Raw genomic sequence first — 25681 nt, forward strand, 5'->3', positions numbered from 1 at the left:
TTAGAAGTTATGTCCCATAAGATTTCACACACATTTAAACACTATCAATGGACCATCCTGTATATCAGACATGACATCATAAACACAGATATCTGAAAAACTGTCGCATTGTGCGTGACGCTTAAATTCTACATTTTTGCTATTAACTCTGTTCCTACACACTTCGCATACGGTATCCATACATGTCGCTGAATGTACCTATACACATATTATTGCACGTCACATGACAGACGTCATAAACACGACATACATGGAAAAAATGAGACGACATGCATGAAGTTTTAATATGGTTATTCTTCGCTACTAAGACACCTACAGTCGAGTCAAGGAAATCCCTGACACCTCGCAGTGCTTTGGACAGTTTTAAAATGCGAAGCGCAAACCGCTGTAGGCGAAAAAAGATAGTCGTCTGTAGAGGTACGAAGAGACGTTTACAAAATTGCGCTGTAAGCACGCAAAGCAGCTGCGCCCACCGTACAGGAAGTGTTCGGGATATTACACTACAAACACAATTCAATTTTTGTTTTCGTTTAAAATAGAAAATTTGCAGAATGAATATCGGATCAATGCCAGTTCAGCAAGTAAGAGATATGTTTAAAATTTCGGCACTAATTTGGCAATTTTTTTCGTGTCTAAACACGGAAATAGAGCTACAATAACAAATAATTACGGCAAATGAGGGTGCAGTCGTTTCTCCTTCATCCGCGTTTTGGAGACTGGGTGCCTAATATTTAGAAATTACTCTCCTCCTGCGCAGTGGCTCGTGTGGATCAAAGATGGTCGTGGACTCTGGAAGTCTGATTCGTCTTGTAAAATTAGAATCCTCACTTCGACATGGGGTGTAGTATTCCTCGCTTCCTGAACTGAGACGACATGCGTAGGAGTGCTACGCAATACAAATCTTGTTTACGAGCAGATGAGCTGGGAAATTTTGTTGCGCAGTACGGTGACTGGCTGCTTACGTGGCGCGACGCTGCCAGTCTGACAGGCTAACGCGCCAATTGTACGATGACAAACATGAAAAGTTCGGCGAGCGCACCACAAAAAAAAAAAAAATTACCGGTGGGCACATTGCTCGAGCTCTGCGTTTACCAAGCTTACCCTTACCCCTTTCAAAAAAGTCATATGGGTGAGAGGGTTCGGTCAACAGCTTTTGAACTTTTGTAGATGGTGAAACATCTCTCGTTTCACAGGCAGGCAGTTGAGAGAATTGACTGTGCAGGAGGTAGTCCAACATATGGGAATACACGCTGTTTCGACTGAAGATAACTAGTAGGAAACTCGTCGAAACGTTGCGACGAGGCTGATATGCCGACATGATATGGTGAAAGTATTTCAGCACGTTTGGGAGAAAGCTCTGCCTATCCGAGCGCAACATATTGACAACCGCGATGAGAATTGGGTTGCGTGGAAAGGGGCGCGGAGGGATGGACTGATATGCTTCCCTCACGCAGTGCGGGTCGTACACACATCCCTACCGCGTAATGGGTACAGCACATACAGATTGACAATTATTGAACTATATGAAAAAGACGTAAATAACATACAAACTACAGCCCCCCCCCCCCCCCCCACACACACACACACACACACACACACACACACACACACACACACACACACACACACACTCTTCATTCAACATGTAAACGCCACTGCAGATATTCGGATTTGGTTTGACATGCTCGATATGCCTGCCATCATTGGCGATGATGTGATGCGGACGAATAGCGAAATTCTGCATGACCCGCCGAAGTGTCGCAACATGAACGCTGTCGAAGATCTCCTGAATAGTTGTTTTCGGCTCAGCAATGGTGTTGGGGTTGTTACTCTATACCTTGCCTTTAATATACCCCCACAAAAAGGAGTCGCATGTGTTCAGATCCGGAGAATATGGCGGCGAATCGAGGCCCATGGCATTGGCCTCTGGGTACCCCAGAACCAGAATGCGGTCGCCGAAATCCTGCTCCAGGACATCACTCTCCTGCTTCGATGGCATCAAGCTGCTGCTTGCATGAACCACATCTTGCCGAAGTCAGGGTCACTTTCAATAAAGGGAATGAAATCGTCTTCCAAAACCTTCACGTACCGTTCTGTAGTCGCCATGCCATCAAGAAATGTCGCACAGATTATTCCGTGACTGGACATTGCACTCCACGCGGTCACCCGTTGAGGGTGAGACGACTTCTTGATCGCGAGGTGCGGGTTCACATTCCCTCAGATGAGCAAATTTTGCTTAGTGATGAACCGATCCAAATGAAAGTGGGCCATGTTGTTAAACCAACCCATACTGATTCCCATCACGCCCCGCGACGAACCGTGCAGTTTCAACATCCTAAGGCAAATCGTCAAGAAGTTACGATTTTATTTCATATAGTTCAATAATTGTACTGTGCTTTCAGATTGCAAACGTTGGCACGGCTGGACACGCGACTTGTAACGCGAAGTCAGCACACTTCAGCGGATCCAAAACTAGGGAACCCTCTCTAAAGACGTTACGAACAAGCTACTGCAGGAAAGATACGTTTTCTGATCTCGAGAACCTCTCCACAGTGTCCAATTGACTACGGCATATCACACAGTTGGATTGCTCTTGGAGAAGGGTGAGCTGTTTATCAGCATTGGGTTTCTTATTACAATGAGCAACAAGAAAAATGGCACTGAAACTCCACGTGAACTGCAGTCACTTTCTCACATGCAGTCCTCCTGAGTACCTTCATCTAGCAAAACGCTGGGGCCACACACAGGGTCTGAGTAGTTCAGTCATTCAACTGACGAGCTATACGTGGCAGTCGCGTGACTTGACGTAAAGAGACTACACCAGACACCGTAGAACAGTTTCTGCACTCATACTCAGCAAGTCCTCTTGCCAATATCCTTCCCCATTCCCCAGTACATTTGTGAATAGCGTCTCGGGAAAAAGTTTCTGGAGTAACGTGTATAAGAGCAGATACTTCTAATGGTCACTGAGGACGATGTACTGACCGGCTCGCTGTCCGCGATCCCTCAACACCCTCAGTGTCCTGAATGGTACCTCCTGGGGAGCGGACCGAGTGGTCCTTCTCCGCCTCTATCGCGCCTTAGTGCGCTCGAAATTGGACAATGGAATCATAGTTTACTCCTCTGCTCGGCCGTCTATTCGGACTCTATCCGCCACCGTGGATTACGTTTAGTGTCTGGAGCTTTTTACACCAGCCCTGTGGAAAGCCTTTATGCTAAGACTGCTGAACCTCGCTGTCCAATCGGCGAGCTGTCCTGAGTCGTTATGCTAGCCATCTGTCTTCCATGCCTGCTAATCCAGCCCATGACATTTTTTCGACGCCTCCTTGGATTTAGGGTATGCAGGCCGCCCTTCCTCCCTACTACCACCGGGAGTCCGCTTCCGTCAACTGCTCCATTCTCTTTCCTTCCGCTTTCCTAAAACTTTCTTGACAACTTGGGGTACAGCACTGCCTTGGCTCCGTCCCCGGACCTGCCTGCTCCGTGACCTTTGTCAGTTTCCCAAGGATGGTACCCCTTCACTTGTTTATCGTCGGGCATTTGCTGCTTTATGTGCACAAATGAAGGAAGCCACATTTATTTACACTGATGGCTCGAAAACATCGTTAGGTGTAGGGAGTGCCTATATTGTTGGCGACACTCCAAATGGATTTCGGCTTCCCGACCAGTGTTCGGTTTATACTGCGGAGCTTGACGCTGTTCTCCAGGCTGTCCAATACATCTGTCGCCATCAGCGGATACAGTATTTTATCTGTTCAGATTCTCTCAGCTCTCTCCTCAGTCTCCAAGCTCTCTACCCCGTCCACCCTCTGGTCCACCGGATTCAGGGCTGCCTGCGCTTGCTCCACCTGGGGGGCGTCTCGGTGGCGTTCCTCTGGATCCCAGGACACGTTGGTATCTGTGGAAATGAGGCGGCCGATATAGCGGCTAAGGCTGCAGTTTCTCTTCTTTGGCCAGCTATTCGCACGATTCCCTTCGCCGATCTACGGAGTGTTTTATGTCGTCGTGTTGTTGTTTTATGGCACGCACATTGGTCGACACTTCCCCATAATAAATTGCGGGACGTGAAAGCTCTTCCCTGTGCTTGGACCTCTTCCTCCCGAACGCGTCGTCGGGAGGAGGTAATTTTAACTCTACTCCGGATAGGGCACTGTCTTTTTAGCCATCGACATCTTTTAAGCGGCGATCCTCTCCCACTCTGTCCCCAGTGCTCTCAGCTGTGGAAGGTAAGACACCTTTCACTTGAGAGGCCCTATTTTACTCCGTTACGCGCCCGTCTACAGCTGTCGCCTGATATATCGTCAATTTTACAGATGACGCGCGCTCAGCCGATCGCGTTCTCGAGTTTTAGTGCCAGTGAGATGACGTCAGTCATTTGAAGCTCTTTTTGTGGACAACCAACCCCATTTCTATAGTGGTTTTTTAAGCTTTCCTTCTGTTTTTAGTTTCTCCATTTTTGAGTTCCGTTCCCATTGCTGCTGGTTTCCAGTTTCGTTTTTTTACCTTTTCCTGAGTCACAGACCGGGCGCTAATGACCATAGCAGTTTTTCGCCCTAAAACCGTGACAAAAAAAGATGTACTGACCAAAGTTGCGGTAGTATTTACGTCATTTGTAGACTAACACTGTAATTATAGCCATCACAGGTCGTATGTTTCCAGATTGGTTAGTACCTCAAAGGACGTGTCAAGAGCTAATTTTCCCGTGGCCAGTGTTGAAGTGTGGACGCTTGGATGCATCATACTGGCAGGCTTAGTCCAGTTAGTGGTGCAGTTACGACCGTTCAGAAAACAGCAGGTAGTGAGCTATGTGAATTGTTTGCGGAAAGACCGTTGAACGCAGAGAAAAGGCAAGCAAGGCAGTGATGTGTGTAAGTATTACCCCTTTAAAGGGTCCCAGACTTAGGCACAACTAAACAATCTTCGAAATTGTCTTCTAATGATTGACATCTGCGTTTCCTAAAACCAGTGGTGAGAGCTAATTCCACTTTACATTGCTTCAGGTGGTTCCTCCTTTGTTTATTCAGTTGTTACTGTTACCAACGATTCACCAGCTATACTGTAATTGAACAGTAATGGGTAACTTTGCCTATAAGTGGGTAGTAGGTTAAATTTATACACGTTCAGGGCCGCTTGCTAGTTCCTGCAAGCGTCGATGATCTTCAGGTTCCCTTGCATTTTGCTACAGCCTTATGCCGTTCGACCTTTCTGCAGAAACAGCATCGTCCACGAACGGCCCAAAATACCTCCCGGCGTTATCCAGTATATCGTTTATATACAGGGTGACCAGAATGCCCACTGTCGTTTCGAAAAATTTCTTGTAAAACCTTTAGTAGTTCAGCTGTTTCTGATATGCTAAAATTTCAGCGTCAACAGTTGTGACTGCGACCCCTCGTGCACGACTCGATGAAGGAGTGTAAGTCGTGTTGTGTACAGCCCTGACATCAACCCACAGAACGAAGTCCAGTGTGGTGTTACCGGTGAGCACTCGGGCCTAGTGGTAGAGTGGTAAATTATGTGCAAGAAAATAGAAGGCGCAGGGTAGAGTCCGGGTCAGGTCACGGCTTTTTAAGTCTGCAGTTTAACCTACCATTCACCTCTCCATGACCTGTACATCCATCAGAAACGACATTTGGTTCAGATTCCCCTTTCCCCACTTGGATAACAATTGTAGGCTAAGGATACACGAGTCGCTGAAGTGGCATGCAGTTGATGGACTTGCACCAGGCCACTGAGCCACGCGAAGTTATTAAATCACGAGATTGTCACAGTACATACCTCAAGATGTGTGACGAGATGACTTTGCGGGGCCGTGCTGAAATGCAGTTTCCACTGTGTCAAAAAGTGCAAGATGTCTACTTACGGGGAAGTCTCTGACACTGCCTTTCCAAAATTTTTGAACCACTTCATTACTGTTACACATAAAGGTAAAATTCTCTCTACCGTTCCCCTGCTAACAAGGGAACCTCCCCATCGCACCCCCCTCAGATTTAGTTATAAGTTGGCACAGTGGATAGGCCTTGAAAAACTGAACACAGATCAATTGAGAAAACAGGAAGAAGTTGTGTGGAACTGTGAAAAAATAAGCAAAATATACAAACTGAGTAGTCCATGGGCCACATAAGCAACATCATGGACGAAGTGTGCTTAGAAGCGCCGTGGTCCCGTGGTAGCGTCAGCAGCTGCTGAGCGAGAGATCCTTGATTCAAGTCTTCCCTCGACTGAAAATTTTACTTCATTTTTGCATAGTTATTATCTGTCCGTTCGTTCATTGACGTCTCTGTTCACTGTAATAAGTTCAGTGTCTGTGTTTTGCGACCGCACTGCAAAACCGTGCGATTAGTAGACGAAAGGACGTGCCTCTCCAATGGGAACCGAAAACTTTTGATCGTAAGGTCATAGGTCAACCGATTCCTCCACAGGAAAACACGTCTGATATATTCTATACGACACTGGTGACGACATGTGCGCCACATGACAGGAATATGTTGTCAACCCACCTAACTTGTACACTTGGCGAATGGGTAAAAAGATTCTTCTACCTTGCCCGATTTAGGTTTTCTAGTGGATGTGATAATCACTCCCAAAGAAGTGATGAAAACATAAGAGTTTGTCACATAAACTGAATATAAAAAATTAAAATTTGCACTCGATGGAAGATTTGAACCTATGACCTTTCGTTCTGCAGCTGCTCACGAGACCACGGCGCTCCTGCGTTCCTATCGTCCTTAATGTTGCTTATCTTTCCTTGAACTGCTGAGTTTTTATATTTGGCCTATTTTTTCACAGTTCTACACAACTTCTTCCTGTTTTCTCAATTGATCTGTGTTCAGTTTTTCAAGGCCTATCCACTGTGCCAACTTATAACTAAATCTGAGGGGGGTGCGATGGGGAGGTTCCCTTGTAAGTATCTACAGTCAGGCATTGGTCAACAACAGTGCAATATCAACAAAAGCCACCTGCTAGGCATAAACATTTCGACACAGTCGGCCACCCGGGAGTGCGACATCAACACTTCTGTGTGACACAACGAGAGACCTCAGGAGGACAGTGTAAGACAAGTACAGACCAGCCTGCCTCAGTATCTCTCATAACATTCTGCAAGAAGCACCAGGTGGGACGTCACACTACCTATCTGGTTTGACGAAGCAGTTAAGATACTGAAAAAAAAATTAGGCAATACAGCAAAACTGAAGAATGCTGATGTCTCGGAGACCGACTCAGTCATCATAAGACGTCATATAGCAAAGCCATTCCTCGGCACTGCAAATACTCAACCCTGCCAGGATCGATGGCGTTAGTGTCGTTCACACTCGATTCTCTGATCATTACACAGTACCATCTAGTGAGAGGTTGTTCCAGTATTGGTCATACTCTTGCTGCCTGATGTGGTGACTACTGATCCGTAGCCACGGATGACTACGAACCAGTATCGACTACTCAAGCAGCCATTGACGGGTAGACCACGCGTCTACGAACACCGTTCCACTTCACGGCACCAACTGCTCTGATACTTCACCATCGTTCGGGTCACGTGGCATACCGAGCCGGCGGGCGAGGGTCAACATTCGACACGTCGCGGCATCAGATATTGTAATCCATGTGATGGGGCGTCACGGGCAGTGATCTGAGAGGGACGCAGTAATATCAGAATAGGGTGCGAGCCAAACATATACGCATCTGAAACTTCCTGGCAGATTAAAACTGTGTGCCCGACCGAGACTCTAACTCGGGACCTTTGCCTTTCGCGGGCAAGTGCTCTACCAACTGAGCTACCGAAGCATGACTCACGCCCGGCACTCACAGCTTTACTTCTGCCAGTACCTCGTCTCCTACCTTCCAAACTTCATCTGTCACGGCTTCGTCCTCAGCAGATAAGCAGATGGGAAGCACCGTCTGAACGAATGGGCAGGCAATCCGCTACACTGCGACCGGCCTGTCCTTAGGGCTGGTGCAGCGACATTCGGCTACCCTCAGTTCACCTCTCAATTCAGCAGATTCCACTCCCAGCTTACGAAGTCACCAGCCGCTGCGGAAGAGACGGCGACAAGATTTATTCTGAGGTACAAAAGACATTAAATCTTGTTTTATAGCCTCTGATCACGCCACACAGGTTTCTCAGCCTCTATCCTGACGGAACAGTAAGGGTTTCCAACCCTGGAGTGAGCGACCCCTATATTACGCTTTTTTTCCAGTGGTGTCCACGCGTACTGGTGTCGACAAACCTGCAGTATTATCACAGATTTGCATTCTGTATACCAGGTAACACGCTGCGCTTTATCGCAGTCTGTCCCAGTTTTGATGCATTGGGTCAAATCTGCAACAAAGCACAAAATAAAGAAGAAAAGATGAAATTTGCTAAAAGTCGTACAGCAAACATTTTCAAAGTTACTACATCCCTTTCTTTGAAATGATAGTGGTCCTTCATGCTGTGTTGTGTGTGTTAGATACAGAGGGCCTTTGGAAAGTCGAGGAAAACTGCATTAATCGCATTCCAGTCTACGGTGTCTCCATCTCGGGGACGAACAGAGCGAGCCGAGTTTAGCAAGATGTGCTGTTTGCGAAATTAATGTTTATCCCAGCAGACAAGATAACCGATCTTTTAAATCAGTCATTCATTATGTGCGAACATCAACCGTCTTACGTAATTGTGCAACAGGGTAACAGCGATACACGCCTGCTGCCCGACGAACGTTTTCGAAAACGTTAATGACTTGTAGAAATTCGGAAGCTGAAGCGAAATTCGGCCAGTTATCAACTAACACAATCGAACAGCCTTATCTTGTTTACTTCCGCCAACGTTTCACTTATCACGCTCCTGATGTGTCACAGTTGGATGCCGCATCACACACCGAAGGACTGCGGCGGGCGGACGGAGCCTGCGCCGTGTCGCGCTGCTCGAGCGCACAACTAGGTCCCGTCCTCTCCTCTCTTCCCCCCCCCCCCCCCCCTCCCGTCCCACCCACTGCGCTCCTCTTCTGGCTCCGCTCCGGTCGGGCGGCGGCGCCGATTTGGCGCCCCACCCGGCCGCGCGGAGATAATTAAAGTGACTGACTGGCACGTTTTGTAATTGCATCGCGTGGGCGCTGCGCCTAGTGCGAGGCGCGCTCAACAGATGGCGGCGGCTGCGCTGGCGCCCGCTCCGCGCCGGTCACGTGGTGCCGCGCTGGCCCGACTTGGGGAGTCCCGCGGTTCTCGGGACACCACGTCACGCGTACGTGGTGCAATGACGCGGGCGAGAATGCAGCGTCAGCTCTTCCATAGCGAGCGTACAGTCGCGAGAGGAGTCCCGCCTCGAGGACCGCACTGGATCCCACTGTCGTAAATTCTGTGAACCTCATGCAAATGGTAAGCAGCAGTCTCCGTATGCCGCATATCGTACTTTGTTTGGTAGCCATAGCAGTTAATTGTATTCTTGAAGCCTCTCCAAGCGACGATAAACTCAGCAGAGGCCCATGTGCGTGTCCGTGAACTGCTGTTCTTCCTTCTAAACAAATGATCATTTTGTTTGTACGCACTTTGCGTGGTGACCACTGCAGTCTGTACCATGACGAAATGTTCGTGCGAGAAGCTAAAGCCTTCAGTTAACAGCAACCTGATAACAGCGCATTCCGTTTAAAGTCGGTGAAATACGTCGTCGGCTAAATTGCTGTATCAGAGGGCGTGACTTCGTAGTTTCGCTGCTTCGTTCTCTCTGTAATATCCGCTGTTTTTCGAATGTCAGCGCGATGGGCTGCGTCCCCACGCCGTGCTCTGATTCTCGCATCGCCCTGTTAAAAAGCAAGGCCCAATGGCTGTTCATTAGTTTCGTGGAAGATAGACTATAAGCACAATTTCTAGTAAAATGACACTACAGACAACTGAATTGTTAGTTTATTACAAACACATTAATGCTACAAATTTGTAACATGTGCCCACCACCTAGTGCAATATACTTAAGTGAGGGTACAGCTTCCAGACTGTTTGTAAACGTTGCTTTGCATCTAACAGGGATATATACGAATACTTCCTGCTTCCAGTACTTTCGACGATGGCAAGTACCATGATGTAAATTCATTAAATTATAAACAGTTTCAGTGATAAAATTTCGTTTCAGTGCATTTTCTTCCCGCAGCGCTGATAATGCCAAACTATTTGCAGTACTCTGAATGCCTTCTATGTTATGCTGGATATGTCAAATAACTATGCGCTCGCATATCGTATTTCCATGAAAATAACTTACTCGAAATTCCTGACCGCTACTGTTACTTCACTCTGCGGTCTTAAAATAGGTAGGGGGCCTGAAGAATTGCTGCCGGCAGTATTTTTTCCCTGTCAGTGACAATTTTTTTCCATTAAACGACAGCACGGCCAAGAATAGATAGATTTTTAGCGTTCGTTAACTCATTCACACTCTGCCTTTGTAGATGCTGGTCTTGCTGTGCGGTTGTTCAGTTTGACGTAGGAGAGACTGCTTTCCCTGCTCCCCCGAGGGACAGGGACGTACCTATGGACAAAATCAAGTACGCGACTATGATTTCTTTCTCAAGTCATTACTGTCCACCGAACGATTTCTTATATGAACAGCAAAGGAGAAAATACACAGTACACTCGCACTCTAACAGACGTTTCTTGGGGGACGATATTTCAAGGTCGAGAGAGGTAGTCGCCATCGTGTTCATGTTCGGAAGTCAGACAGGACAAACAAGAGAAGTATAGTTAAATGTGGGTCGTTTCAACCGCTGCTATATCTGAACTACTACTGGCATCGCATGCCAGCCACACTTGGCTTCCAGGTAGCACACATCACTCAGTTTTCAACATCCTCGTGTGTCTAAGGTTGCTTCATACAGTGACGAGTCGAAACTAATGTAGCATGAGTTCCCCGTTTCGTGTAGCACAAGGCGCTGCTTTTTGAAGACAAGGATATACCGCTTTGTGATGAAATGATTTCCAATGTTGGAAGAAAGGTCTAGAGTTTTGGGCTAGATGTTTTAAAAGGAAAAAAATCAGACTGGATAGCGTTAGTGTGTGTGTGTGTGTGTGTGTGTGTGTGTGTGTGTGTGTGTGTGTGTAATGGGAGGCATGGAGGAAACTAAGAGAAATTCTGTATAAAATAAAACGAGGGCACCTGAAAAGCAGTATTTATTAATAAGAGAATCAAATGCGAGTACAGTTTGCCTTAGATATGCGAATATTACTTGGATGTTAGGTGGACAGGATGCGTCCGAATAATTTCTAAAAACATATTTTTAGTACTTACTGGCTGATAACGAAAGCATAACGAGGAAAACGTGACGAATTGAAGATTTAACTTGTACAGAAACAGCCTGCTAGGCGAACAGCAGTGAACATGGAGTTCAGGGGCTTCACGACATACTGCGCTGTGGATACTGGTATTTAGTGTCAGTTACTACTTCTAAGTTTCAGTCCCATGTTGAGACTTCAACTGCTTCAACGCAAACAATAATTTGGAGAACTTGGAACTATACTTAGTTATTAGATGTGATGGGATGGTCACCTGATATCGTGTGGCCGCTTCTCTGGCCCTACGAACTGCAGTGACTTGCCGTGGGAGTGAGCCTACAAGTCCCTGGTACTTAGGTGGAAGCTGCTGGCACCAAATCCTTTATAGAGGGGCAGCCAATTCCGGTCTGTGGGTCCAGGATCCACGGCACGGAACCTGCATTCCATGACGTAGCGGATATGTTCGATGGGTTTCAAATCTGAGTTCCCGGGTGACCACCTCAGTCTGCCGACCTTCTTTGTTGACCATTCAGTCCCTTCCAGAACAATGGTGTGTCCCATTCCATGCCAGGAAAATGCATCCCAGACCGTAGCAGAGGCACCACAGTCTTAGAACACACCTTCTTGGCAGGCTGGATCCAGCGACTAGTGTGGTCTGCGCCACACAGTGCCTCGGTATCGGCAGGTGCAATTGGAATCGTGATTAGTCTCCTACACAACCTCAACTGGCACATGGGTCGTGCGGTGGACATGTGATAACACATCTGCGCAGTCTGTGCCCCACTGTCCCATGACTTCTGGTATTTCTGTGTGCTTAACGTCATTTCGTCGCTCTTAGCTTAATCACTCTAGTGAGAAGGCTTTTTACCTCCTTCCTCATCGTAACAAAGATGTGAGTCAGAATGTACTCCTAGGAATAATGAGTAAAACTGCTAAATTTATTATCTATTACTAAGGTCACCATGAAGTATGGATGGTCAATATTCATATCTGTGAACCAACAGAAAAAAATTATAAATAATTATACAGTGGTATATATGAATATAAATTACCCCCTACTAGTTACGGGAACTTGTAAGGAAATTCTACAAACAAAAAAGTCAGTGTCTATTTGCGAATCACGCTGAAATCTTCTGAAAATTACAAGTGTCCAGAAATGCTAGGCGTGCAGGTCTCGAAGAATTAGTATAGTAGCCTTGGCGTATATTACTGTCGACTGAAGTTAATACGCTCTTGAAACCAAGAAAAAAATACGACGGGAAAAATCTATAGGTAAACTATAGCCCCTCTGCAAAGATCAGTCTGCGCTTTAAGCCGTATTTGTTCCCGCGATCCATATGTGACGGAAAGCGTGGTTCTACGTGTAGGTGTAGACCTTGAAGAAACAGCTGAGAGATGTCTTCAGTATAAAGGTCTCACACAATAACTATTGTGAACTACTTCGGTCCACTGCAATGTGCAGTTTAGCAGCACCTTAACCCGTGCAAAACCTGCCGCAGCTGAAACTACACACAGGACGCTACCCACATCTGAAAACGCATTTCCAACGTAAATTTCTCGTGACTACGTGAGCTGGTCTAGAGGAATACCTCAGATATATCGCTGCCGTAGGTTTCCACAGAAGCTGCAGTGCCGGAGTTTCCAGCCCTAACGCCCTACCGTCTGCTGACATCTGGCCGCGTAACTTGTCCTCTACGTGCCGTATTCCTTACCACTGTCTCCTAATGCCTGTCGTACTCATCTCGCGCCGGTACGTGTGCGTTCTTGTTTCCCCATGCACAGGTGAGTCGCCAGTGTGCTGACAGTGTAACGGTTGAAACAGGATAGATGTCATCCGTTGAATTCCAGGCGAATAACCAGTTGGCAGTTTCCAGGTGGGTCGTAAACACTGGAGGAAGTGTCGTGACCAATAAGATTAATTTGAAGGCAAAAGTATGTTTACTGTGTTCCACGATTTTTCGGAACGTCAGCAACGTACGAGCTTTCAATTTAAAAAAATATCTGCATGTGAGAAAACTGAATATATTGACTAAAAGTTTCTCTTCATGCAACGTGCACTTTGGGCAACGTATGACATTGTTGAGCGAGACTGACTGTCGATTGGCCCTGTGTTGCGCAGGTGAAGTGTCGTGAATTAAAACTGTAGACTTGATGAAATACAAAATTTAAAAAAGATGAATTTAATTAAACGCCCAAAGAAACTGTGTGCTCGAAGATAATTGTGTAAAACTAACAAAGTGCATTGTGAACGTTGCGTGATACGAAGTTAAAAGTTTGTCTTGGAATATCCACGAAAATAAATTATTGCACTACTCGGAAGAAAGTGTTTAAAATTACCAACACTGTTCACTGAAAATTAATGTGCCTGCTAGCACGACACATGAGAATTCCGACCATACACGGCTTGCTCAAGAATGGAAGGTGCATCTGCCCTGAAATAAGTGATTTACCTCTTGCTCAGCGTGCTGGTTTTTGTCTCGAGTACTGCCGTTTTCGAAAGCAAATACATGCACCATCTAGAGGAAAATAAACTGCTCACTATTAATTTCTATTTTTGCTTGTCAGAAATAATCTGACTTCGAATGGCCTAAAGTGCTGTGACACGTAACAAAAGTATTCAGAACTTTACTACGAATCATTAAGGTGGGTTTTACTTTAAAGAAAATAGTCTTTGACAAATTAAGCTCTGATTACAGACAAATAGGGCTGTACAACGTAAGACAGCTCCGACAAATGGGAAATTCATTACAAAAATTACTGACACCTCATCCAGTTGCGTAATTACGGCATAATGAAAACAGAGATCGAATGAAGACTAAGTAGTTACCTGAGGGACAAAGATTTCCTTCATTTAACAGTTCTGACACACATTTCATTCTTGCACACGTGTTCGTTACCCTAAAAATTCCCCCATCGATACAAAGAACGGGAAGGTGGTAAGAGTTTTCATCTTCATAATAAAGTATTCCAGATAGTGCCTCTCAGATTCATAAAAACACATCTCATCTGCGCCTTCGGTAAGAGTGCCCAGCGCTGCACAACTGATTGACTTTTGTTTTATTTGTGGGTGACTTGCTAGTCAAAGATCCTATTCACTGTTCATGCAGTGCGCTCATTCATCTTTCTCGTCACATTAGAGGCACATTCTACAACAACAGTCGCGACACTCCACATCTTTAGTTACCCACTGCGATTGCAGCGCGCCAAGCGGCCAACAATTTAAACTATTGAGTTCGGCGAGATCTTGTGAAAGCGAAAACGAGTCGTAATTTATCATATTCGTCTGTAGAATGGTTTTCAGGTGCACTAAGGACCCTACAGCGTGTGAACCTCTACATCACAGAGCAGTTTATTTACGATTTTCTTGTGAGCTAGGAGATTTTTGCCAGAGAATGTAGTCTTCAAAAACCAAAAAAATTCTAGTAAGCCGCAAAAGACATGACCTTTCGTAGATAGGCGGAGTATATCAACTCAATGTGCAATTTTCTTCACTACACTTCGTCAATCTGTGAATGCGGAACATAGGAAACGTGTATGAAACGCAATATCTACATTGACACAGCACATACGCTACTACAACTGTAGCTGAATGAATAACCATACAGACTTAATAATAGAACAACAAAAGCAATAAAATTGTTTCAAAGGTGGGTTATTTACAATTGCAGAAAACATATGAGAATCTTACTGGCACCTAGTTTTTAACGAAACGTGCGCTACATACACTACCGATTTCTCATACACAAACAGCAGTTGACCGGCGTTGCCTGGTGAAACGTTATTGCGATGCCTCGTGTAAGGAGGAGAAATGCGTACCATCACGTTTCCGACTTTGATATTGTAGCCTATCGCGACTGCGGTTTATCATATCGCGACATTGCTGCTCGCGTTGGTCGAGATCCAATGACAGTTAGCAGAATATGGAATCGGTGGGTTCAGGAGGGTAATACGGAACGCCGTCCTGGATCCCAACGGCCTCGTATCACTAGCAGTCGAGATGACAGGCATCTTATCAGCATGGCTGTAACGGATCGTGCATCCACGTCTCGATCCCTGAGTCAACAGATGGGGAAGTTCGCAAGACAACAATCTGCACGAACAGTTCGCAAGACAACAATCTGCACGAACAGTTCGATGACGTTTGCACCAGCATGGACTATCAGCTCGGAGGCCATGGCTGCGGTTACCCTTGACGCTGCATCACAGACAGGAGCGCCTGCAATGGACTACTCGATGACGAACCTGGGTGCACGAATGGCAAAACGTCGTTTTTTCGGATGAATCTAGGTTCTGTTCACTGCATCATGATGGTAGCATCCGTGTTTGGCGGCATCGCGGTGAACGCACATTCGAAGCGTGTATTAATCATAGCCATACTGGCGTATCACCCGGCGTGATGGTACGGGGTGCCATTGGTTGCACGTCTCGGTCCCCTCTTGTTCGCATTGACGGCACTTTGAACAGTAGACGTTACATTTCAGATGAGTTACGACCCGTGGCTCTAGCCTTCATTCGATCCCTGCGAAACCCTACATTTCAGCAGGATAATGCACGACAGCATGTTTCAGCTCCTCTACGAGCTTTTCTGGATACAGAAAATGTTAGACTGCTGCCGTGGCCAGCACATTCACCAGATCTCTCACCAACTGAAAACGTCTGGTCAATGGTGGCCGAGCAAGTGGCTCGTCACAATACGCCTGTAACTACTCTTGAACTGGGATATCGTGTTGAAACTGCATGGGCAACTGTACCTGTACACGCCATCCATGCTCTGTTTGACTCAATGCCCAGGCGTATGAAGGCCGTTATTACAGCCAGAGGTGGTGGTTCTGGGTACTGATTTCTCACGATCTATGCACCCAAATTGCGTGAAAATGTAATTACATGTGAGTTCTAGTATGTTTGTCCAATGAATACCCGTTTATCATCTGCTTTTCTTCTTGGTGTAACAATTTTAATGGCCAGTAGTGTAGGAGAGATTATTTACACACGTAAGGAAATGGTCCTCCCTATACACTCCGTTCCACAGAAAGGCGGAACTGGTGACGAGTGAGGGGCGAACTAGCCACAGTGAAGGAAAACTTTGGGAAGCAGTTGTGGCTGTCACAACGATCTGAGTACGTTACTGTAGAGAACAGGTAAGTGTCCGGCGCTTATCTGCCAATCGGCCGTGACTCACATTCCTCGCCAACTGCCCGATAAGCACTGACTCGGCGCTGAACACTGGGGACTGCACCGGCTTGATTAGCTGCGGCGGGATCACCAAGCACTGATAGCTCCAAGGCCAGAGATGTCGTTTCATCCGAATTGTCTCGCTGCCTGACAGTACTGCCTTACCGACAGCTGCTCCGCAGCTAGCAATCGTATGCAAGTTACCTATAAAAAAAACTTGACTATAAATGAAAATACTGAATAAACTTTTTTCGAAAACTTTTTTTTCGAAAACTTTTTCGTCGCTTAAGTTGGGCTCTAGATGTCGTAGCCGGCCGTTGTGGCCGACCGGTTCTAAGCGCTTCAGTCCGAAACCGTGCTGCTGCTGCTGCTACGGTCGCAGGTTCCTATCCTGCCTCGGGCATGGATGTGTGTGATGTTCTTAGGTCAGTTAGGTGTAAGTAGTTCTAAGTTCTAGGGGACTGATGACCTCAGATGTTAAGTCCCATAGTGCTCGGAACCATTTGAACAATTTTTTCTAGATGTCGTATTGAACTGCTGAGTAATGCTGACAGTTTGCCCTCTGTTGCGCATGTGAACAGTGTCGTGAAACAAAACTTTGAATTTAGTGACATACCAAATGTTAAACGGTGAAAAGAAATCTAATTGCCAAAAGTAATTCTGAACTCAGTGAAAACTGTTTAGCTGATACTGAAGTCCATTATGAAAGCTGCGCGAAATAAAGTGCAATTTCAGACTTTAAATGTCCACAAAATGTCACTGCTCTATTCGGAAGAAAAATAACTGTTAGAGATGACATACGCTGTTCACTGTACATTAATCTGCTTGTTTAGCGCAACACCTGGTAATTCTGACTACGGACTGTTTCCTCATAGGAGTGAAAAGTGAGAGAGACTTGTCCTGAAATAAAAAGTAATTTACCTGACGGTCAGCATGTTTTGGTTCTGGTGTACTGACGTCCTCGACAGCAAATAGAAATCAGTAGACGCAGCAGCTCAAACAATAAACTACACATTACAGTATTTGCTTTTTGCTTGTCAGAAACAATCCGTGGCTTCGTGTGGCGTAAGGTTCAATGCACACCCGACAAAATTTTATAATCTTCAATAAGAACGATAGAGGGGTTTACTTTAAAGAAAATCGTTCTTGAAAAATTAAAATCTGGTTGAAAAAAAACTGTAGAGCATAAGAAGACTCTAACAATTACGATGTTCTCTCAGCACAGTCTTCCAACCAGTTGCATTAATTGTGAGAGTCAAAACAAGCTCAAATTAATACTAATCATCAATGTTATTAGTTATGAGAGACAAATCGCCCTTCAATTACTAATTCTGACAAACATTTCACTCTTGGTCTTGCATTTGTTACTTTCAAAGATTCCTGCAAAACATCTTCTCCACCAATAGGAACAGTAACATGTTTACAAAAACGTTGTCTGTAGTAAAGTATTCTACACAATTTCTCTCATTCACAAATATCAAATCTCCTTAGCGAAAAGCTCAACTGTTCGCTACTGTACCTCAAATAAGAATGCACCAGTACAGTAAAGATGAATTATTTACAATGATAGAAAACACATGAAAACTTTTCACCTAGACTAGTGACACTAGATTTTAAGACTGTATTAAAGTGATACTATACGTATGTTCTACTACCGGGAAGTCCACATTAGGTGGATAACACAAACTTCCGACCACAAGGATTATGGCTATAGAAACGAGAGCCTCCACTTCTGGAATTTTTATGTCACGAGACGTATGTGAATCCATCTGGCATATGCTTTCCCCGTTTGTTTTATGTGGTCACTCCACTTTGATTCGCTCCGGGTGGGTTACTCGTAGGTTTTTCGCGGTGGTTAGTCTCTCCAGCAATTTGTCACTGTACAGCAGTAGAGTTTTTTCTCCACACATGTACAATATCTTAGTGTACGTGCATGGTGAAATGTCTCTGCAGGTCCTCCCCCAGTAGGCCACCGCCGTCTGCCGTTGGTGCCTTCTTATAGGTAATCGTATCTGCAGACAGCCTCATAGAGCTTCCGATGCTTTCTCCCAGATTACACACGGCAAACAGTAACGGTCCTATCACACTTCCTTCGGTACTTCTAAAGTTACCTTTACATCGGTCGATTTCGTTCCACTTAGAGAGGAGTTGTATATGCAAGGAAGTCTTCAATCCAGTCACACATGTCGTTATACTTCGTCGAGCACGTATTTTAATTTTTATTTATTTTCTTTTTTCCACCAACGTCAGTGCGGGACAGCATCAAATTCCTTCTTGAAGTCAATGAACATACCATCAATCTGGGCGCCGCCATCTATATCGCTACGGATCTCATGGGGGAACAGCGAGGCGATTCTCCCAATATCAGTGTGCGGAGCCGATGTCGAATTTGTGTGATTTTTAGTTCTCAAACATCGTGATACGTGAAATTAAAATAAAGTGAATAATTCTGCAACACAATGTCAGCGATAAAGGCCTATAAATATGTGCATCCGTCCTGTGATGCTTCTTGAAAACGGAAGTGACATGAGGTTCTTTTAGATCGCTAGGTACCCTTCGTTGCTCCAGGGGCCAACAATAAATTGGGATAATAGAAAGGGAGCAAATTCTTCGGCATTACCTCTAGAACCTTACACGTGCCTCGCCCTGACGCGTTTCTACTATTAAGCGATTTTAGTCACTTTCCTATTCCACGATAATATCTCAGTATCTACCATTTCGGCGTTCGTACGATAATTCCGCGCTGAAACAATGTCGGGAGACGGAATTCCGCCTTTAGGTCTTCTGTGATCTTCAGTTTTGATGCCAACATGGTCACTGCATGACTGAATAGATAATTTAGGTCTGCTTACTGACTTCAAGTGAAGACGAAAACTTCTTAGGTGCTTCAGTCAGTTCTGTTGGAAAACATTTCTTCAGAAGTCAATGGGCGCTTCACTCACTGCTCTCTTTGTGCTCATTATAGCTTCGTTCAGCATTCGTCAGCTAGGTTTCGAATTATCTTAATCTTCAATCTCTTCTTACACCGCATAACACTAATTCCGACAGAATTTTGTAGGTTGGTCAGGGATAGTTTGAGTGTCGCTATATGTGACCCCGTGATACCCAGAGGCTTTACGAAATTACGAAGTAATTTCTGTCCAGAAATTGATTAAAATACAGCATGTTACCAAGAACACACACGACAAAAACGCCTCTCAATAGCCAAGAAACTGAAACACCACGAAACTGTCACAGCTGCAAATATGCGCTAGCGCAATTATATTTAAAGAAACCAACATTGTTGCAATAGACAGATTACTCAAAATAGGATAGTCAGAACATGTATAAATAAAAAATACCAAGAAGATGGAGTTGAGGATGGCTTCAAATGGAACAGTTTATAAAGAAACAGAACCAGTGGCAATTACAGTGAAACAGAAACGGATCTCCATCCTAGGACAATTGAGGAGGGCAATATTAAATAGAATTAGCAGGAGAATAATTGAGAAGTTATGGAATCGTAAGAGCGGCATGAGATGAGTCAGAGATAAAGGACGACATGATGCCATTACGGATTACGATGCAGGATTTGAAAGGCAACCAGATTGGGGAGGGTGATCTCGGATGAGGAGACGGGCAATATCTGAAAGATCGAAAAAAGTACTGGCCAACAAAAACAGAACAGCCTAATTCGTAATATTGATTAAAGTGTTCCAATGTTGACCATAAAATAAATTTAAAAAAATTTATATCCTGTTTGCTACCTCCACTTACCTGTCCGTGGAAAAAAATCACAGCAGTGAAGGAGCCTGTAACATGCCATCGTTCATAACACGGAAGACTTTGTGTGTTACAGCTGCTGAAGCGGTGTGGTGTGGTTCCCTTCGCTGCGGGAACAGTTCCCGTGGCATCCTCTGCCGGCTCTTCCACCACGTTCAGTGAACGCGCACGAGACATAAATATTGGTCAGCTCGTAACTGTGATCAACAAACCTATCCGTACTGCTGTGCATCACTGTTGACGCACAACTAAGACTATCGGAAACACACATCCCGAACACAACCGAGCAATTCTGAATGCAATCTTATGGACGAAGAGTGCAGTGGGCGTTACCGTGTAGACAGCAACAGGTATGGTGACTGGATGGAACAAGATGATTCGCAAACAAGACACACAACGCATGCTATGCAAACTCCATTGTTGTCCAGTTCTCATTGTCGGTGCAACCGAGATACAAAGACAAATACCGGTGAGAATCAAACGAATGACGCCTTCAAGGATGTCTCGATCGCTTCCACTCTTGGAGCATCGAAACCGGCTTCCGTTTTTCTCCCACTAAGATCGTTTATGTTAATTTTTGGCGACGTAAGGAGTTTCTTCCACCTTCCTTACATCTAGGACCTGTCAACCTTCCGTTTTCGGATGTCGCTAAATTCTTGGGTCTTGTGTTTTTACAGAAAACTGTGCTGGTCCTCCCACGTTTCCTATCTTTCGGCTCGCTGTCTGCGATCCCTTAACACCCTCCGCGTCCTAAATGGTACTTCCTGGGGAGCGGACCGAGTGGTCCTTCTCCGCCTCTATCGCGCCTTAGTGCGCTCGACATTGGACTGTGGAATCATAGTTTACTCCTCTGCTCGGCCGTCTATTCTTCGGCGTCTCGACTCTATCCACCACCGTGGATTACGTTTAGTGTCTGGAGCTTTTTACACCAGCCCTGTGGAAAGCCTTTATGCTGAGACTGCTGAACCTCCGCTGTCCAATTGGCGAGCAGTCCTTCTGAGTCGTTATGCTAGCCATCTGTCTTCCATGCCTGCTAATCCGGCCCATGAACTTTTTTTCGACGCCTCCTTGGATTTAGGGTATTCAGGCCGCCCTTCCTCCCTACTACCACCGGGAGTCGGCTTCCGTCAACTGCTCCATTCTCTTTCCTTCCGCTTTCCTAAAACCACCTTGACAACTTGGGGTACAGCACCGCCTTGGCTCCGCCCCCGGACCTGCCTGCTCCGTGACCTTTGTCAGTTTCCCAAGGATGATACCCCTTCACTTGTTTATCGTCGGGCATTTTCTGCTCTGTGTGCACAAATGACGGAAGCCACATTTATTTACACTGATGGCTCAAAAACATCGTTTGGTGTAGGGGGTGCCTATATTGTTGGCGACACCACAAATAAATTTCGGCTTCCCGACCTATGTTCGGTGTATACTGCGGAGCTTTACGCTGTTCTCCAGGCTGTCCACTACATCCGCCGCCATCAGCGGATACAGTATGTTATCTGCTCAGATTCTCTCAGCTCTCTCCTCAGTCTCCAAGCTCTTTACCCTGTCCACCCTCTGGTCCACCGGATTCGGGACTGCCTACGCTTGCTCCACCTGGGGGGCGTCTCTGTGGCGTTCCTCTGGCTCCCGGGACACGTTGGTGTATGTGGAAATGAGGCGGCCGATATAGCGGCCAAGGCTGCAGTCTCTCTTCTTCGGCCAGCTATTCAATCTATTCCCTTCGCCGATCTACGGAGCGTTTTCGTGTTCTTTTATGGCACGCACACTGGTCGACACTTCCCCATAATAAATTGCGGGACGTGAAAGCTCTTCCTTGTGCTTGGACCTCTTCCTCCCGAACGCGTCGTCGGGAGGAGGTAATTTTAACTCGACTCCGGATAGGGCACTGTCTTTTTTAGCTGTCATCTTTTAAGTGGCGATCCGCCCCCACTCTGTCCCCACGGCTCTCAGCTGTGGACGGTAAGACACGTTTCACTTGAGTGCACCTATTTTACTCTGTTACGCGCCCGTCTACAGCTGTCGCCTGATATATCGTCAATTTTAGCAGATGACACGCGCTCGGCCGATCGCGTTCTCGAGTTTATTATACCCGGGCCGCTGAAACATTGCACTTGACGTTTGCGCATGAAGTTGGCAGCGTAACAGAGTAACAAGTGAAGAACGATAGGTGCTAGGCGTTCAGCGTGGGGCGCCAGCCAATCACAGCGCAGTGAGCACAGCTGTTACTCACGTGCTGTGACGTCAAAGTTCCCGCGTTGCCGGCTTTGTTTACTGAATGTGTATACAACGTGAATTGCATGTTGTTTACCGCGTGTTTTCGTTGTACTGTGTGCTATATCGTTGTGACTTTTGTTACGTTGTGAGTGTACATACTTGGAAAATGCCACCGAAAAGACTTCGTTCACTTAGTGACAATCCTTTGCGTCGAGGGGTGCCGCTAAACAGCCAGGCACTGGAGTTAATACGCAGAACTCGTGAGTTTTACGAGCAGGAGAAAAACTACGTAAGCATTCATGGACAGCCATCAATTCCTGCCGACAAAGTGGTGGAACGTACGTCGAAAACTCTTGGTATTAGTGCAAGAACCGTAGTAAGTAAGGGAGTATTACTACAAAACTTGGAAGATACTGAAGTGAGCCGTAATGATTCCGAGCTGTCTGGATCAAATAATACATTTTTATCAACACCGGGAAAGAAGAAAAAGCGGCCTAGTCCTATCACAGATTCAGATTCTTTCCAGACTGATGCAATTCGTAGGCATGTTTATGCTTACTACAGCAGAAAAGAGTATCCGACTGTAGCTAAGTTATTAATCTCTTTAAAAGAAAGTGAACTCTTCAGGGGTGGTAAAACATCACAAAAAATTGTGCTAAAAAATATGGGTTTCCGTTACAAAACGCTAGACGGATGCAAAGTACTGTTAGAGAGGGCACATATTGTTACCGCTCGTAGTATTTTCTTGCACAAACTTGTGGGCAGAGACATTCATTCCATAATTTGGCTAGACGAAACGTGGGTTAATGCCGGGGAAGCTGTCAGTAAATGTTGGACGGATAACACAACCAGCAGTAGCGGCCATCAGCCGACAGGAAGAGGAGCTAGATTAATTGTGGTTCATGCAGGCTCCTCCAGTGGTTTTGTCCCTGACGCACTATTAGTTTTTAGATCGAAAAAGACTGGTGATTACCATGAAGATATGGATCACACACGATTTGTTGAGTGGTTCAGGAACCTTTTAAAACAATTTCCTGTCCCTACAACAATTGTAATGGACAATGCTCCATATCATTCGGTGATACAGAACAAAGCCCAACCACAAATGATCGGAAAGAAGTTATGGTGCAGTGGTTACAGGCTCGAAATATTGCAGCGGATATGAGTATGACAAAGGTTCTGTTGTGTTCTCTTGTTAAAGAAAATAAGCCTACGACACCTACATATGTAGTAGACGAAATTGCCAAGGAGCAGGGTCATACTGTAATAAGGCTGCCACCATATCACTGCCATTTCAACCCTATTGAGTTAATATGGAGTGATGTAAAAATGTATGTAAGGAACAACAAGAAGTCCTTTACAATAACAGAGGTGGAAAAGCTGTTGCGTGAAGCTCTTGTGACTGTGGAGAAAAAAAGTAGAGCACGTCGAGAAGCTTATACGAGCAGCACAGACAATAGAAGGAATTATCAGTGGCCATGAACAATTAATGATTTGTCTTGCTGATGACGACGATGAAGACGGTTTTGGCGATGAGTCGGACAACAGTGACGATGGCGAGCTGGATGGAATTGCGCCATTATCGCTGTAAATTGGTGAGTGAAAAATTACTAATATTGGTTATTTATTGCAATCTCGGTTATTATTTATTTTGTAAACTACGTACATTACTGATTTGAAAGTACCAGTCGTCAGATGCTTGTTTTTTTGTATTTCTTTGCTCCGTTATCGAAAGGGTGCGCATTGTTATGCTTTTACATGTATTGTTATACGGTTGTTTACTTCCTGTCATTGTAGTACAACTAAAAACGAGTTTTTATATACACTGTAATTGCTCAGTCGCTTGCATTTACGAGACGGGTTGGAAAACTGTATCGTCTGCTGTGTGTATAGAGGCTGCTGTTGCAACATCGCTATTACAGTGTAGCCAACCTAAATAGACAAAAAGCGAACTGTCAAGTGCAATGTTTCGCCGGCGGGGGTATAGTGCCAGTGAAATGACATCAATCATTTGAAGCTATTTTGGGGACAACCAACCCCTTTCTGGAGTGGATTTTTAAGCCTTCCTTCTGCTTTTAGTTTCTCCAATTTTTTCAGTTTCGTTCCCATTGCTGCTGGTTTCCATTTTCGGTTTTTTACTGTTTCCTAAGTCACGGACCGGGCGCTAATGACCATAGCAGATTTGCGCCCTAAAAACAAAACAAAAAAAAAAGAATCAAACGAAATCAGATTGCTCTGTAGCGATCCACTGGAGACCTTTGGTCCGTTATACCAAAATAGTCCGACAAAGTTTCGTGTGTTGTTCTGGGATATTTTTATACACTGAGAACTCCTGGGATAGCGATATGTACATATGCAGACGGCAATAGCATCGCGTACACAACGTATAAAAGGTAGTGCATTGGCGGAGCTGTCATTTGCAGGTCGCGGCTCCATAGTGGTGTGGGCTGTGTTCACGTGGGATGGACTGCGTCCTTTGGTCCAAACGAACTACTTGGAGACCATTTGCAGCCAAAGATAGGATTTTTATGGATAACAATACGCCATGTCACGGGGCCGCAGTTGTTCGCTATTGCTTTGAAAAACATTCTGGACAATTCGAGCGAATTACTTGGCTACCCGTCGCACAGAATCGAGAGGTCAGTTTGTGCACAAAATCCTGCAACACTGTAGCAAAAGGACGACTGTAGAGGCAGCGCGGCTCACTAATTCCGCAGGGACTAGATGATGAGTCCAGTCCACGCAGAGTCGCTGACTACGCCGGGTGACATGACGTCCAACACGATGTTAGGAGGTACCCCATGACTTTTGTCGCCTCAGTGTGTTCTGGTATGTAGATCGCTACGCACTTCCTTGAATGTGCTCTACCTGAGTATTACAGTTTTTACCTATTATTTTTGACCAAACAACTCATTTTCATTCGTTTGTAGAGAATTGTCAATAGCTTTGGAATCGGTCTGCTAATAGACCCATAAATTGTAGGTACTTAGACTACCTTCCTCTAGAAATTGAGCAGTGCAGTTGCGAACCCATTGCAAACAGCCAGTACCTGGAAATGCATCAAGACTCGAACCGTTTATTCACAGAGATTTTGAAACACTAAAATTGACTCAAATTTTTATCCTTGCTCAGTAGTACTGTGAGGTAATGTAGGCTAGCGTTTACTGTGGAATACTTCTCTAAAGTAAGTCTGAAGCTCAAATTGTGAGGCCCGAAATGGCGAGTGTAGGTTTTGAGCCGTGTTAGGCAAAATTTGCAACAAATTAGACTTTGAGTCTTGTCTTGACAAACTAAATGAAAGAATATTTTTCAT

At 45.4% G+C, this 25681-nt stretch overlaps 1 protein-coding gene across 6 annotated transcripts in view; it reads left to right on the top strand.

Annotated features, from left to right (window-relative positions):
• The window catches only part of LOC124794963 (la-related protein Larp4B), a 358294-nt gene that overhangs the window by 138013 nt on the left and 194600 nt on the right, over nt 1-25681 (top strand). Inside the window, exon 1 of one of the 6 annotated variants that reach the window (XM_047258685.1) lies at nt 9322-9345. The exons of the other annotated variants lie outside the window; for them this stretch is intronic. Within the exon in view, the coding sequence (XP_047114641.1) occupies nt 9337-9345 (9 nt within the window). The 5' untranslated portion in view covers nt 9322-9336. Of the gene's footprint in view, nt 1-9321; nt 9346-25681 lie in introns of those variants that run through there. 6 annotated transcript variants of the gene reach the window in all.

Source organism: Schistocerca piceifrons, chromosome 4 (assembly GCF_021461385.2).
Source record: "Schistocerca piceifrons isolate TAMUIC-IGC-003096 chromosome 4, iqSchPice1.1, whole genome shotgun sequence".
NCBI lineage: Eukaryota > Metazoa > Arthropoda > Insecta > Orthoptera > Acrididae > Schistocerca > Schistocerca piceifrons.